At 43.5% G+C, this 16,546-nt stretch overlaps 2 protein-coding genes across 4 annotated transcripts in view; both read right to left on the bottom strand.

Annotated features, from left to right (window-relative positions):
- NADK2 (NAD kinase 2, mitochondrial) overlaps positions 1-4,748 on the bottom strand; it is a 35,751-nt gene extending 31,003 nt beyond the window's left edge. For 2 of the 3 annotated variants that reach the window (XM_054715319.1, XM_054715320.1), the window contains exon 1: positions 4,345-4,748. In XM_054715319.1, coding sequence (XP_054571294.1) covers positions 4,345-4,644 — 300 coding nt within the window. In that variant the 5' untranslated portion in view covers positions 4,645-4,748. Of the gene's footprint in view, positions 1-141; positions 176-4,344 lie in introns of those variants that run through there. The other variant, XM_054715321.1, reaches the window with a different exon arrangement.
- A 5,737-nt stretch (positions 4,749-10,485) lies between these two features.
- Positions 10,486-16,546, bottom strand: part of RANBP3L (RAN binding protein 3 like) — a 42,409-nt gene continuing 36,348 nt past the window's right edge. The window contains exons 12-14 of the mRNA XM_054714370.1: positions 15,492-15,634; positions 11,384-11,573; positions 10,486-10,594 (exon numbers count right to left, since the gene is read on the bottom strand). Coding sequence (XP_054570345.1) covers positions 10,551-10,594; positions 11,384-11,573; positions 15,492-15,634 — 377 coding nt within the window. The 3' untranslated portion in view covers positions 10,486-10,550. The remainder of the gene's footprint in view (positions 10,595-11,383; positions 11,574-15,491; positions 15,635-16,546) is intronic.

Raw genomic sequence — 16,546 nt, 5'->3', positions numbered from 1 at the left:
TTTAATGTTTTTTACTTTTTTAAAAGGTTATAAAATGAAAGATGTATGTACAACATGAAAGATGCATATATAAAAAAATCTTAATTCAATATAATCGTATTACTCCAGACTGATTTGTATTAATTACATTTTAACACCAACCTTCCCAATCTTTTGTTGAAAGTACTGAGTTAAGAGTTTTAAAATAGCCTTGGCTGGGTGGCTCAGTTGGTTGGAGTGTCAATCCAAAAGGTTGTGGGTTCGATTCCAGGTCAGGGCACATACCTAGATTGCAGGTTTGATCCCTGGTTGGTAGCATCTATGAGAGGCAGCCAATCAATGTTTATCACTCACATCTCTCTCTCTAAAATCAATGAAAAGAACAGGTGCAGAATAGCTTAAATGTGTTATCACTGAACAAAGAGATGAGACAAAAAGATGTCTCACTGTGCTGATTTGTATGTATAGATTATTTCTGGAAGCACACTTAAGACAAGGATCAATCAGAAATGAAGTTCAACAGGCGGAGAGGAGCCACTTCTTGAAGGGACTTGTTGGGCACACTAAAGATCACGAAGGTTCATCTATCGCAGTTTCTCCAAGTGTGATCCCGGGATCACTTGCAAACCTGGAGAGCTTGTTTTTAAAATGCTGAGTTGGCAGCTTAAGGGTGTGATTCAGAAAGGCAGAGTCTGGGAGCTCTCCACAAAGTAAATCAGAATCGTGGAGGCGTTGGGGAGACTAAGGTCCAGGCATCTTCATTTTAGCAAAGTCCCTAGCTGACTCCACAGGGTATGGGGCGCTTTGGAGGAGTTCTAAGCAGAGAGTGAAGTGGCCAGATGTTCATGTCAGATAGGCCACGCTGGTGCCCGTGTCTGGGAGATTGAGAGGAGTGGGGTTTCCGTTAGGGGGCTCTGGCAGTATTCCAGATCACATTCTTTAATTTGACAAATACACATATTGCATACACTATACTCATTGCACACCATGTGGCAAAAGTATTATGTGCCCAAGCTACAACCTAAGCTATACCATTGTTTTCAGAAAACAGAGTAAGGCAAACAAAATCCAAGGCACTACATGTCCCAAACCTATTAACAAGGCAACATCTAGGAACAGTTTAATCCTATCATAGAGGGGCTGCTAAATGCAATTATTCTATCCCGTTTGGAAAATATATTTTAATACTATAAATGAGAACCATTAAAGGGGATTGCATCTGGGATTGTTAACACCTGCAGTTGGGGGAGAGGCGAGTGGAAACTGCTCATTTTTAATTTGATATAGATCAAAATATTTTTCAATAAAACCTTCTTTTTTGACCACCGAGACATGTTTATGTCAAAAACCTTTCCAATCAGCTTTGATTCATCTAATTTGTGAGATTCTTGGGCTCTGTTACTAAAAGTTCCACATTTGCCAACAGTTACATCTCATGATGTAAATTGTAATAATAGTTTAATTAAACCTTGCAAGATCATGAGCCAGTAGAGAAGATCCTTGACTAGAAATCCTCAACTCACAGGAAAAGTCATTGATCAGTTGGGAGGGGGGGAGCATTAAAAATTAAGCAATGTAACCAGTATAAAAGAGTCACTGATGAAATTTTAAGGATATAAACCTATTTTGTACATGCTTTATTAATTAAAAAGTATTTCCTCTAGTTGCTTATGTCTCTACAAAGTTAGAAAACCATGAGGCTTCCGGATAGAAAATTGTACTGGTATTCCACCCTCATCTTCCCTTTGCATTTTTACAGGTAACCTAAGTAACCTGAGATCTATTTGCAACAAAACCACCACCACCACCACCATAGAGAGAACCCTCTGATACAAATCCAGGTTACCATGAGACTACAGACAGCAACATGGTGCTCAAAGACTCAACTAAGCACTTGGCTACTTTCTTTTATACCCAATTCACATGACTTGTAAACCTTAGTATCTTTTACCCCCAACAAAATAGCAAGAAATGTTAATCATTTTCCCATTTCTAATACAGAATCCCATTTCAGAACTTCACCCCGTCTAGTATTCTTTGGCCTCTTCCTGACCTCTGATCTAGGAGCCACCTAATGCTATTCCATTCTGAATAATGGCCTTAGTAGAAATGAGAAAACTAACCCAATAATACTTAATTGAAATAAAAACAACTATTTCAAAACTGTGTTCTATAGTCCACAAGTTTTACTTCAAAGTTTTCTTATTCCAAACAGCATTACCCAGTGATAGACAAATATTTACCTATTAGAGATTTCTCTTCAGATACCGTGTGGGGACACTAGGCAGTTCGATTTTACCGATTTGCCTCCATTTAAAAAGTTTTGATAAGTGGCAATCTAGGTCAGAGGTCCAATAGTTAATCTAATTCGGATGCCACCCATCTTCCTGAGGCCTTGAGAAAGCTAACCAGGTTCAACATGCCCGTCTTTTTAGGGTACTGGAGGCTCTCCAATCCAACCCCAGTATTTCACATGCTGAATCAGGGAACCGCACTTTGGAAACTGCCAGCACTGCACAGAAAGTACTGTCCACCCATGGGTCCCAGCTAAGCTAAAGACTCATCGGAAGGAAGTTAACCACACAACCTGGGCCTGATTACTCCAATCTCCTAACCCTCAACCCCACACTCTGAACACCCCAATCAAGTGTATTTTATTTTATTTTATTTTTAAATATATTTATTGATTTCAGAGAGGAAGGGAGAGGGAGAAAGAGATAGAAACACCAATGATGAGAATCATCGATCAGCTGCCTCCTGCACACCCCCTTACTGGGGATCAAGCCCACAACCGGAATCAAACCTGGGACCCTTCTGTCCGCAGGATGAAGCGCTATCCACTGAGCCAAACCGGCTAGGGCACGTGTACTATTTTAAAATTGATGTGGGAGGTTTCCACAAAATTGTAGGAAGAACATACTTATGGGTGTTCTTCGGGCATTTCACATTTCTAAGAGGTAGATCTGGTGAAATTAGGAGTACCGCCCGAGGGACATACCCTTTTCCCCAAACAGAAACACCTGCTTCTGACGGTACCCCCCTTGCCTCACCCCCAATTTCACGCCCTAACACAAACTTGACTCCGATCTCCTGCTCCACCGGTTTGTTGATCACCTCTTTTAAAGGAGGCACCTGTTTCCATCAATTGCTACTGTTTTCTATTAACTGCAACTGTTTCCTATTCAACCACTCATGGAAAGGAGAGAAAACAAAATCTGCACCCAGCACGCCAACAGGTGAATGCACGGCCCCTGTCCAATGAGCTCATCCAAGAGTCAGGAACTTGACGGCTGAACGTGGATTCAGGCCTTAAGCAAAGGTAATTTACAGTTTCACTTGGATACCTCCACAAAATATTACCAAAAAATTTGCTGAAGATTACAAACCAGACGTTCAGAACGGGCCGTCTACGCTTGCACAGAATTCTACAAGATTAGGGTTACAGGCAATTCATTCCAAAGCCTTTCGCTGCAGTGTCAACAGTTAAGAGATGTGCAATGGAGCTTTTTTGCAGACAAACTGTTCACGGAAGCATCCTCGCTCTCCTTTTCCTAAAATGGGCGGATGGGAACCCGGGGTCACAACTTTCAAAAGGAGTATAAGTATGCAGGGTTTCTTCCTTGGGTGGATTTATATACCTTGCAAAAATATTAATAAATACCTACACCCAATACAGTCTATTGTGGAGGTCCTGCTGTACTGCAGACGTGGGCTCCTGAGCGCGGCATTGCCAGGTCTGCCTGCCCTTTGCCTTGACCTTCCTACTTAATAACGTCTAGTCCAAGTCGGCTTTTCTCCCTTGCTCTTCCCAGCAACAAAGACACGTGCGCCTTTAAGACAAACTGCTAGAACCTGGGGTGACCACCACGCTGCAGCGAGGACAGGGCTCCCCCAGACGGGCCCGGAGCGCCCGGGCCGGTCCCGCCGAGCCCGAGGGGGTGTGTCCGCGGCGCCTTCCCCTCGCGGCGGCCGGGGCCCCGCTTTCTCGGGGGAGGCCTGGGGGGCTCCCTGCAGAGCGTCCAGACGTCAGGCGCAAGCCAGACCTTCCTGGGGGGCTGCTGCTGCCGCTCCCAATGAAGGGGTGGGGTGGGAGAGTCCACATGAACCCCTAAACCCTCCGCTGTGGGAGCCCCTCGGCCCCCATCGCAGGCTTCCCGGAGACGTCCCGCGCCGGGGGTCTCTGCACGAACAGTGACCCCCTCTCTCTCTTCCCCTCCCTTCCCCTCCCCGCCCCCCAGAGGCGAGGGGGGCCCTCCGAGCGAAGCCAGGGCGAGAGGGGGACGCGAGCTGGGCAGGCGAAGCGTCCAGAGCGCCCCGGGAAGGGGGTCCCGGCCCAGGCACGGGGCGCGGGCCGGCGGGACCCACCAATTGCTTGAGGTCCTCCTCCGAGAGCTCCGCGTAGCGGTACCGCTGCTGCTCGAACTCGTAGCGGGTGGTTTTGGCCACCACCACCACCCGGGACGGGCGGAAGCCGCCGTCGGGGCGACTGCCGCAGCCCGCCAGCTCGCGCGCCTGCCCCTGCCCCAGGCGCCGCCCGCCGCCCCCGTCGCCGCCGAGCCGCGGCCGCGCGGCGGGGCCTCCCGCGCCCGGAACCCGCAGCGCCGCCGCCCGGCCGCCCGCGACGCGACGACAGCTGCCCAGCAGGAAGCCCCGGTAGCAAGTCATCGTCCGCCCGGCGGAGGGTCCCGGCCCGCGCGCCCGCCTCCGCGCCCGCCGCCCCAGCCTCTAACTCGGCGCCGGGCGGCCAGAGGTTAAGTGCCGGGCCCTGCGCGGCCCGCGCCGGAGGGGGACGCGCCCGGACGTTGGCGGGGGCGGGGACAGCCGGGCGATTGGAAGGGGCAGAGCCCACGCGCGGGAAAGGTGGGCGGGACGAGCCGCCGCGCTCGGGGTGGTGGGTTTTGTTTGTGTGGGGGTGGCGTTTCCATCCGCGCCTGCGCAGACGCCGCCTGGCCACCCGCGGGCCAGCTCCTCGCTCCGCCCCCTTTCCTGCGGGCGCTCTCCCGCCCGAGCCAACTCTCTCCGCCAATCAGGCCCCTGCCAACTCTCTCAGCCAATCGGGACGCGCTGCGCCCGAGGAACCGCGGGGATTGGCTGCGGCCGGGGGAAGGGCTGGGATTCCATTTGGCGTTGGAGCTGCCCTGAAGAATCCAGCTGGAACCGGTCGGAGGCCTCCTGGTCGGGGCTGCGGGCGGTGGGCATCTTGCAGCGGTTCTGCCCCTTTTCATAACTGCACATAAGACTAGGCCACAGGCCTGGCCCGGTGTGGCTCAGTGGGTTGAGCTTGGTCCCATGCACCAAAAGGTACGGTTGGATACCTGGTCAGGGCACAGGTCCAGGTTCCGGGCTCGAACCCCAGTGGGGTGCGTGCAGGAAGCAGCCTGTGGATGTTTCTCTCCCTCTCCCTAAAATCAATTTAATTTTTTTAACCACATAAATGTAGACCTGTTCATTATTGCTCATAGGACTAGACCTTTTTTTTATTCATTCAACCAACACTTGTTGCATGGCTGATATTTACAAGGCTGGTCTAGGGGCTGAGGAGACCTTCCCAGGACCAGCTGCATCATTTGCAGGGCCTAGTGCAAAAGGAAAATGCAAAGCCCCTTTTTTAGAATTGGTTCAGAATTGAAAGAGCAGTCAGCCGAGCGCTGAGCCCATCTAAGCTAGGGCCCTGTCACAGTCCCTGCTGACCACCAAACAAAAAACTTAGCTCAGAGGAAGAAAGAGGTGGGTAGCCTTTGAGAAAGTTAGTTAATGGGTGAAGGAGTCTGGCCAAACGCAGCATTTCCAGATAAGGTTGAAAAAGTAGGACAAGACCAAAGGGTTAAGAATGTTAGTAATTTGGACTTTATCCTATGTATAGGTAGTGGTTAGCCTTTGAAGGCTTTTTAACTGCAAAGTGGGTCCTGAAAGCAATGTTTGATGACTATTGATCTGGCTTTGTCATGTTGAGCACATCGGAGGGCAAGAGGAAGAAGGGAGACTTGGGTGCTGTTGGCAACAGTTGCAGGTGGACCTGGGCTGGGGAAGTAGTTAGAGAAATGGAAGAAAATGCTCCTATTATAAGAGGAGACTCAAATGGCAGTGCACACCCTAGTGTTTATCCATCCTGCTCCTTAGATCCACTTGCTCTGGCCCCCTCTTTGATCCTCTCTAGTCCTAGCGCTATCAGTAACTGGCTTTTGGACTTTGGGCAGGTTACTTCATCTTTCCTGGCTCCCGATTCCCCACCTGTAAATGAGGGAGCTGGACTGCAGCGATACCAAGGTTCTATCAAGCCCAACTTGATTCTGAATCTGTGACTCTTACTTTTAACCTAGCACCTACCTCCAACATTCATTCATGGGTTCGCTGAATATTTACTGAGTCCCTACTGTGTGGCAGGGAGATACACCATGGAGTCTGATAGATGTCTACTTTTAGTAGTCGCTGATCCCTTCTGGCCAGGAACTTTGCCTTACAGCAGCTGCTAATAGTGACCTACAGAAGAAGCTTAAGCATAGCTTTTCATTTCTGTGGAATGTTATAACTTGAACAGCCTCAAGGTCCTTTCTAATTTTTGCTGTTCTAACACTTTGTAACTCATTAGATATTAGGAAAGAAGAAAAGGAAGAAGTCACAGATAACAGAGGTTTGAAGCTTAGATGAATAGTGGAGTGTCAATGATCCACTTGACTGAAAAATGAGTCTAGAGAACCAGTTTGGGATCAAAGTCTATGAGTTTGGTCTTGTATATGTGAAATTTCAGACCTCTTTCCTTCCCGTTTCACAGATAAGAACTCAAATTTTTGGATCTCCCCATTTCCACATACAAACTTACCCACATTGACATCTTCTCAGTTAGGATATCCCTTTGTTCTCTGGTATTTTTGGATCCCATCCCTCCTACCCCCTCAAATTCTCACTCTACCGGATTTTCCTCTTCATTATTTAAACATGTTCATATCTATAACATCTTGATATTTTTTTCAGCCCTTACATGACTTGATCTTTATGCAACATTTGAAATGCTTATCATTTACTCCTGAAATTTTTTACTTTGGCTTCCAGCAAACCAGTCTCCAATGGTGTTCCTCCCATGTCTCTGTCCCCTTTTTGGGTTCTTCCTAAGCTTGTTTTCAGGATCTGTCCATCCCTTCACTTCCCTTCTCTCTTTCTCTCCATTCTTCTTCATGAGTTCATCCAGTATTGTGTAATAAAAAGAGCTTGGACTTTGGATTTAAAAAGACCTTGGTTCAAACCCCAGCTTCACCATTTATTAGCTTTGTCAACCTGGGACTAGTTCTGTAACCTTTCTAATTCTACTTTTTCATTTATAAAATACTAGAGGCCCGGTGCACGAATTCATACATCAGTGGGGTCCCTCGGCCTGACCTGCGTGATCAGGCCGAAACTGGCTCTCCGACATCCCCCGAGGGGTCTCAGATTGCGAGAGGGTGCAGGCCATGCCACAGGATCAGGCCAGGGAGGGATGCGGGAGGTTGACCAGCCAGGGACCAAGGGAGGGCTCCAGGGCGTGTCTGGCCCATCTCACTCAGTCCCAATCAGCTGGACCCCAGCAGCAAGCTAACCTACCAGTTGGAGCATCTGCCCCCTGGTGGTCAGTACACATCATAGCGAGCGGTTAAGTGGCCTTAGCATGTCATTAGCATATTATGCATTATTGGTTGAACGGATGACCGGACGACTGGACACTTAGCATATTAGGCTTTTATTATATAGGATGTTAGCTACCTTGTAAAGTTGTAAATATATGTACAAATGCCTAAACATGTGCCCATTATAATGGTAAATATTAAGCCCCTTGCCCCTTACATGACTTTAGCTACTTGGTAAATATTAAGCCCCTTGCCCCTTACATGACTTTAGCTACTACTAGTATCTTTAGCACAGACTGCCTCATGAGCTTCAGATCCTTTTTTCTAACTTTCTGTTGAGACTTACGCATACGACACATGTCAGTGGAGATCAAATTATATTTGACCACCTGCTATGGGCCAGGAACCCTACTAGGGTAAATAAAATGATAAATAAAAGGTATCTCACTCCCCCCGACCCCCAAAGGAGCATAAAGTTTATACACAGAATTCTAAAGAATCTGGAAGGTCTTAACTCAGCCTAAGAGGAGTTAGGGAAAGTTTTCTGTAAATGCCATGAGCCAAGTCTTAAAGAATGGGTTAGTATTTGCTAGAATGAGCAAGGGTGAGAAAGGAATTCCACAAAGGTATGGAGCAATGAAATAGCAGCTTTGAGTCCCTAGAGAAGGAGACAGGAACAGTGGGAGGTGAGGCTAGAGAGGTAGACAGGGGAAAAGACATCGAAAGTATTACATCCATGCTTAGGAACTTGGCTTTTATCCCATACGTGCTAGGAAGCCACCAAAAGGAGAAAATGATACACTTAGCTTTGCAAAGATTATGAAGAGGAATTTCTTGAAAGAAACACAAGCAGGGAATAAATACCTGAAAGATATTGAACCTTATTAAAAATTAGAAAAATACAAATTAAGGTAATAATGAAATAGCCTTTTATGTCCACTAAATTGGCAAAAATTAGTAAATCCTGGTAAACTTCTAATTTTTGAAAACTATTATACACCAAGTCTTTATTAGGCTAAACATCTACCAGTTATTACAATAACTCCTCCAATGTCATAGTTTTCAAATATCAACACATGTTCAGAAATCATTTTGGAATTGTAACTCTTATTCCCTTGTTATACACTGAATGTTTATGTTCTCAAAAAATTTATATGTTGAAGCTCTACCCCTTCCACCCCCGACATGATAGTATTTGGAGATGGGGCTTTGGGAGGTAATTAGGGTTAGATGAGGGCATGCAGGGGGAGCCTGGTCTGATGGGATTATAGAAAGACCCCCAGAACTTTCACTCTCTCTGCCATGCTCCCACAGAAGAGATCACTGGAGCACACAGTGAGAGGGTGGCCCCCACAAACCCAGAGAAGAGCCTCAGAATGAAACCCCCTTGCCAGCCTCCAGAACTGTGAGAAATAACGAAGTTCTGTTGTTTAAGCCACCCAGAGTGTGGTATTTTGTTATGGCAGACGGAGCAGACGAAGATGCCGCTAACAAGGGAATTGTTTAGGGGTCACAGTCAAAAGGCATTTTTAAGCCAAGGGATGATCAAACTGGATTGGAAAAGGAAATATAGCTCTAAGTACTGATTCTGATTTTCTTGTGTAACACACTAAGTGTCTCTGAAACAAAAATCGAAAGAGGGGCATCAAAACTCACTGGCATGATTGTTGAAATTACTGTTGAATTTTTTAAAAATATATTTTATTGATTTTTTACAGAGAGGAAGAGAGAGGGATAGAGAGTTAGAAACATCGATGAGAGAGAAACATCGATCAGCTGCCTCCTGCACACCCCCTACTGGGGATGTGCCCATAACCAAGGTACATGCCCTTGACCGGAATCAAACCTGGGACCTTTCAGTCCGCAGTCCGACACTCTATCCACTGAGCCAAACTGGTTTCGGCATACTGTTGAATTTTTAAGAAAATTTCATTTGGCTATATGTGATATACAGTATTTGTTTTAAAAAGGTCTCTATACAGCCACACCTACTCAAATATTAATGACAATTTAATTACATAAATAAAGCAAAGGACAAGTTAAATTATTTCAGTTTTTGTATACTTACTGTTTTGATACATAGGTAATGTATTTTATACATTCCTTCAACAACTATTGGAGGCTGACTGTCAGTCAAGAATATACAAGGTACAGTGGATACGCGTCTAAGAACAAATACTCTCTTTAAAGGAATACATGAGTACATAATCTTACAGTAATAGGAAATCCAAAGGCTAAATGAAAATACACGTGTCTCAGAAGAAAAACATGTTTTAATGAAATGTTATGCAGTTAGAGTGGTTTTCAAAGAAATGACTGGAAATATTATAAAATATTTGTTTTATGGCCACACAATGCATGACTGAAAAAATAAAGATTTTACTTAGCTATTTATCAAATCCAGCAATTTATCATTTTAACTATTATATCCATCAATGTGATGAATAGTCCAAATTAGTTATCAAATCCTATTCTAAGTTAACTTCTTCAAAAATGACAAATTTTGAACTTCTAAAGTCCATGTATTTCTTAAATTCTGTCATTTTCTCCACAATAATCAAAATGTAAAGCCTCAGAATTATCAGTCTACATAAGAGAAAAACTTCAATTGCAACAAATTATATTTCATGAACTTTTCTATTAAAACTCTTCAAGGGATGAATAGGATCTTCTCGTTTAGTTAGGATGGCTTAGTACCGTGGTCGGCAAACTGCAGCTCGCGAGCCACATGTGGCTCTTTGGCCCCTTGAGTGTGGCTCTTCCACAAAATACCATGGCCTGGGTGAGTCTATTTTGAAGAAGTGGCATTAGAAGAAGTTTAAGTTTAAAAAATGTGGCTCTCAAAAGAAATTTCAATTGTTGCACTGTTGATATTTGGCTCTGTGGACTAATGAGTTTGCTGACCACTGGCTTCGTATTTTCCGTTGGTAACCAATCTTTGTGTAGATGTCATTATGTTATGGTGGGTGGCACTCATGAACAGGCAACTGACTGTCGGTGGGTCCACCTAGAAGGATCTGTGATATAAATTTAAAATATTTTATTATACAACTAGAGGCCTGGTGCATGAAATTCGTGCATGGCGGGGGGGGGGGGGTGTCCCTCAGCCCAGCCTGTATTCTCTCCAATCTGGGACCCCTCGAGGGATGTTCGACTGCCCGTTTACAGGGATCGGGCCATGGGGGTGTGGCCAGCCTGGGTGAGGGACTGATGGCTGTTTGCAGGCTGGCCACACCCCCCGGCGACCCAAGCTCCCAGCCCTTCCTTTTTTTTTTTTTTTTTTCAGCGCCTCCTTGAGTGGAGGCCAGGGCCAGCTGGAAGCAGGTATCTGGGATTTATTTATCTTCTATAATTGAAACTTTGTAGCCTTGAGCAGAGGCCAGGGCTGGCCAGCGTGGGCTGGAAGCTTGGCTTCCTCCACTGCTGGGAGCAACCCAAGTCTCCTGCTTGCTCCAGCTCCGTGGCCGCCGCCATATTTATTGGGCTAATTTGCATACTTGCTCCTGATTGGCTCATGGGCGTGGCTTGTGGGTGTAGCAGAGGTATGGTCAATTTGCATATTTCTCTTTTATTAATAGGATGATATGCAGCATCATGATGAGGCTGACTTGGGTAAAATCCCAATGAAGGCCCATTTAGAAGACAGATTTTCAAACCCACTCCTGATCCAAACAGCAAGGGCTCTCATCCTGACCCACTGTAAACAAATCAGTAAGTTCCACTTTTTAAAAACTGGTTCATACATTAGGATGGTGCTTGAGGTTCCTTTCTCAAGCCACTGACCTACCAGAAGGAAAGTCCTTTACCTGATCTATTTTTAGTGCCTTGGGTGAAGCCATCCTCATCCTCATCACAGCTGTCGCAGTTTAGTTGTGGGAGGGCTGCTTCTGCCTGGCTCTCAGCTTGACTGACGTCTTTCTGCTTCTCGAAGCTTCGAAGAGCAACAAGACGGTGATGTATGGCTGCATACAGAGATTCTGTGTCTTTGGCACTGGCCTGCATAGGGGAAATTCCGGGGTTAAGAACAGAAATAATAATAGCCACATTTTAAGGATTTTTAATCTTTCACTGTTAACAAGGAAGGAACTACATGGCATAAATCTAGAATGTAAACAACCCTAAACACTAAAGGGTAATAAGTCCATTTATCTTGAACCAAACTGAATCCTAAGGCAGATAGTTTTGTAAGAGGTCCCAGTTTGTGCATTTTAAATGGAGAAAATGAAATTTTGTGATTGGAAATTTCTATTTGAATTTAACTTTGTAAAGACCATCCTTCCTCCAATATTTTACCCTGTAGGAAATTGTAGAATTAGGGGGGAGCAGGAGGGGAGACTTCATTTCCTTTACATCACTTTGCTTGGACACCCCCTGCAAGCCGCAGAGCTCTGTGGAGGAGCAGAGCTCACTAGAGCAGTCTATGGTGTTGTACCCAAAACCCATCAGAAGTACTTGTTTTCAGGACTATTTTTCTGTGCTATTTTTATGGTTGCTATAAATATCAAAAGGAGAGTAACAATACCGTTTGTATAACAGTTATTGTTATTCTGTTGTTACCCATTTTTTACAATAAAACTGTGGTTATTTATCCATTAGTATTAACAAAGCACATAGCACAGGTATTCAACATACTCTTATTCCTCTCTCCCTTTGATAGGTGAGGAGAGGACGGCTCAGAAAGGTGCAATGACTTGTCTGAATTTACACAGCTAGTTGACAAACTGTCTGGCACTTGAATCCCAGGTTTTTGTCATCTAACTCTGTGTTCTTTAAGGTAACATGGCAGTAGTTTATATGTTTGTATCTTTTCACAATTTCAAAGAAAATCTGGGACATTATTTCTCTTTGCTAACCTTTCAGAGAGTTACCAAACATTTTAAAACTCAGAACTGAGGGTTGAACCAACTACATGCCAACTCTTGGGAGAAGGGTTTTAAAGTATTTTTTTTTATCATATGCATGTATTTAAGTTGCCTTAAATACTTGTGGGTGGAAAAATTTAAATATAAATGCAATAAAATATTTTTGGTTCTCATATTGTATTTGATATTACAGAGTAGTTGTTGAATAAATATTTGTTGACTTGACTACTTTAATTTTTTATATCATGTGCAAAGGTGTAATTTTATTTAGTAAGCTAATTAATAACAAATATTGAGAGTATTTGTAATTGAAATATAAATGCTATTCTGCTTCCTTGACATTCTTACATTAAATTTGTAATGCCTTTCACTAGCCAATATATCTATTTCCTATGGACAAATTCATTCAGATGTTTTCATTTAAGAAATTACGAAGTTAAAAATAAAACAACATGATATAGTTTTGAATAACAAATTTGCAAAGCTTAAAAAAATTATAACTCTGAGGAAGTACCATAAAAAATGCTGTTGAGAATGAAAACTGTTCAGTCTTTCTGGAGAGAAATTTGTCAAGACAAGTCAAAACTTGTTCCCAAGAAAATTAACATGTATGTACACAGAGTTTCCTGCAGCCTCCTTAAAGAATCCTATCTAATAAAAGAGAAACATGCAAATTGACCGTACCTCTGCTATGCCCACAAGCCACGCCCACCAGCCAATCAGGAGCAAGTATGCAAATTAACCCAACCAAGCTGGCGGTTAATTTGCATATCCAGGCGCAGAGCAAGACTGAAGACAGTGTAGAAGGAAGCCAAGTGCTACAGAAGGGAGCGAAGCTGCGGAGAAGCAAGCGGAGCTGCGGAGACTGGAGGGAAGCAGACTGGGTGGCGGAGACGGCCGCAGGAAGCCCTACTCTTGCTGGAATAGGCCCGAGGAAACCCTATTCTTGCTGGAATCTTCCTGCAACGGGCCTCTAGTCTATGTATATAAAAGCCTAAGCAACCATTAAGACGGGTAGCTATGATGCACACTGACCACTAGGGGGCAGACACTCAACAGGAGCTGCCCCCTGGTGATTAGTGCGCTACCACAGCCAACCTCCTGTGGCCGACCAACCTCCCGTGGCCCCTCCCCCTGGACTGGGCATGATGGCCCCGATCAGCCCGATTGCCGGGCAGGCCAAGGGACCTCACCTGTGCATGAATTCGTGCACCAGGCCTCTAGTTTATAATAGTGAAACAGTAAATTACCTAAGTATTTAACAATGTGGAATTAATGGAATAAACTATGATGCATAATACAATAGAATTCTTTTCACCTGTTAAAATAATTTTTGAAGAATGAACTGTTTAATGTCACAAAAACACTCATTTTCATTGATAAGTGAAAAGAAGGTTACCTGTATATATTTTACAATAAAATATTAGCTATCTAATCTTCTCACCCATTTTATGAAGTATATTATTATTCTCTTCATTTATCAGGTGAGTAAAATCAGGTTAAGGGAGGCTAGATAACTTGCCTGAAGGTCATACAGTATGTACAGTATGGCACATATCCTATATAATAAAGAGCTAATATGCTAATTAGACCAAACAGCAGAATGACTATCCGGACGACCTTCTGGATGAAGCCAGGGCTTCAAGGGGCTGCAAGGGGCTGCGAGGGCCGAGCCTCTTGCACAAATTTCGTGCTTCGGGCCTCTAGTGTATTATATATGTTTGTACATATGTTTATATATTAAAATACAGGGTAAGACCAAATTATTAATAGTGACCATTTCTGGGAGTGGAATTTGGAGGGATTTTTATTTGCATTTTGTTTGCTTACCTCTAAAAAAAATATCCTACAATTTAAAAAGACAGCATGAGCTCAGTACTGAGCAGCAGAATCCAATCCTAGTTGACAGTCTCAGGCCGGCTGCTTGGACCATTCAAAGCCAATGATCTGGCCTGGCAGAGTGTCATCTACCTCCATGGTGAACAGGGTTGGGCATCATCTTACTCTAGCATCTTAATACTCTACATCACTTACACCTAACATTGTACTTACTGTTCATTAATAAAACCTGTGGTTTTTCACCAATGGTCACTTGCCAACATTTCTTCCATGGGTCTGTGGAAGCCAAGCCACTTGTACTGCTGCTTCTGCCTGAGTCACCTGGGTCCTCAGCTTTCTCCTGGGTCCCAGCCCAGAGGGGAGACCCAGCCTTTTTTCTGACCTGATTCCTGCCAGCTCTCTCTCTTGTGCCTGGATATCTTCTATTTAAGGTCAAGCATTCCTTTTGCAGGAAAAAGAGCTGAAGCTGTTCTCCATCCTGTTACCTTGGAGACTGACTCATGTCCAGAACTGGAATTTGCTGTTGGACTGGCTAACTCGCTAGCCCTGTGTTTTTCCATTTCTCCCTTATTCCTTTCCTGTGATCTCAAAGCCTTCTCCATTTCAGCATTCAGTATGAGCATCAAGCTGTGGATTTTGCTAGCTTCTTGACAATAGTAGTTGTCAAGTGGTAACTTAGTAAGATTGTTGAGGTAATTTCAATAGTAAAGAAAAATATAGAGGTTCGATAGCTTATATCAATAAAAATATCTTGGGACAGGTACCAGTTGGTTACTCTAGATTTAGGTGTTAATTTCTAAATTCCATGTAAAATGTAGGTCTTATATTAGACTATAAACAACCAAAGTGAATGGCTGATTTTTTTGCCAATGGTACAGATTACACAATAAAATGGAAAAAAAGCCCTAACCGGTTTGGCTCAGTGGATAGAGCATCGGCCTGCGGACTGAAGGCTCCCAGGTTCGATTCTGGTCATGGGCATGTATCTTGGTTGTGGGCACATCCCCAGTAGGGAGTGTGCAGGAGGCAGCTGATCGATGTTTCTAACTCTCTATCCCTCTCCCTTCCTCTCTGTAAAAAATCAATAAAATATATTTAAAAATAAATAAATAAATAAAATGGAAAAAAACCCACACAACACAAATGAGTAATTGCAGAGATCTATAAATATAGTAGGGTGGGTAATCCTCTAACACTAAAATTTATTACTTACCTGAATTAAAAACACTTTGATGCTATAGTCTTCTAAATCAGTAGCTGTTACTCGTAAATTTCGGTGGTTCGCTCTTTGAATCTCCATTTGAGTCCAGAGTTTGCTATTGAGAATCAGCCTCAGGCTGCCTTGATTGCGCATAACTAAAACAGGAAGGTGAATACATCAGACTACAGAAGAGTTGATTTCTTATCCTTCCAGGGGAATTCCCCATATTGAAAGCAAAGTAAATCTTATACTTATTTTTCAGATTGTATTTTCATATTAAGTTTGACTAGATTATAATTTGGTTTTCAAATTGAACTTTATTATGTTAAAGAATTTTTTCTTTTTTTTTGGTTAAAATGCTGGAATTATATATATATTTTTTTACTATAATATTAAAAATGATTAAAATTTTAGAACTCCTTTGAGGACCTAGTGTTCTGAAGAATTTACCCAAAAATTGTTTAAAATAGAGAAAACTGAAATGGAATTAAAAAGTAGAATGAGTTAAATAAATGATGGTACAGCTATTCAAGGTATTATAAACCCATTAAGTAGACTGAAGAGGCTCAGCTGGCGTGGCTCAGTGATTGAGCTTGGACCTATGAACCAGGAGGTCACAGTTTGATTCACATGCCCAGGTTGCAGGCTCCATCCTCAGTGGAGCATGCAGGAGGCAGCCAATCAATGATTCTCTCTCATCATTGATGTTTCTATCTCCTTTCCTCTCCTTCCTCTCTGAAATATATATGTTTTTAAAAAAAGACTGAAGAAAAGAGAATTATTGATGTAGAAAAGTGATCATGGTATATACTATGTAAACAAGAAGAAATCCAGTTGCAAAGCAATATAAACACCATGAAACACGCCTTTTTCAATATATGTATACATTTATGTAGATAGAGAACAAAGTCTAGAAGAATATGTATTATAAACAGAAGCTATCACAGGAAGATAGACCTATGAGTGATTTTCTTTCTTTCTGTTCTTCCATATTTTCTGTCTTCTAGAATGAACTTGTATGCCCTGTATAATTTTTTTTAAAAAAATAAAAGGTTGTTTTGTGGTTC

The sequence above is a fragment of the Eptesicus fuscus genome, chromosome 4 (assembly GCF_027574615.1).
Source record: "Eptesicus fuscus isolate TK198812 chromosome 4, DD_ASM_mEF_20220401, whole genome shotgun sequence".
Taxonomy (NCBI): Eukaryota; Metazoa; Chordata; class Mammalia; order Chiroptera; family Vespertilionidae; genus Eptesicus; species Eptesicus fuscus.
The sequence above is the reverse complement of the archived record's forward strand: the minus strand, read 5'-3'. Positions and strand labels throughout refer to the sequence as shown.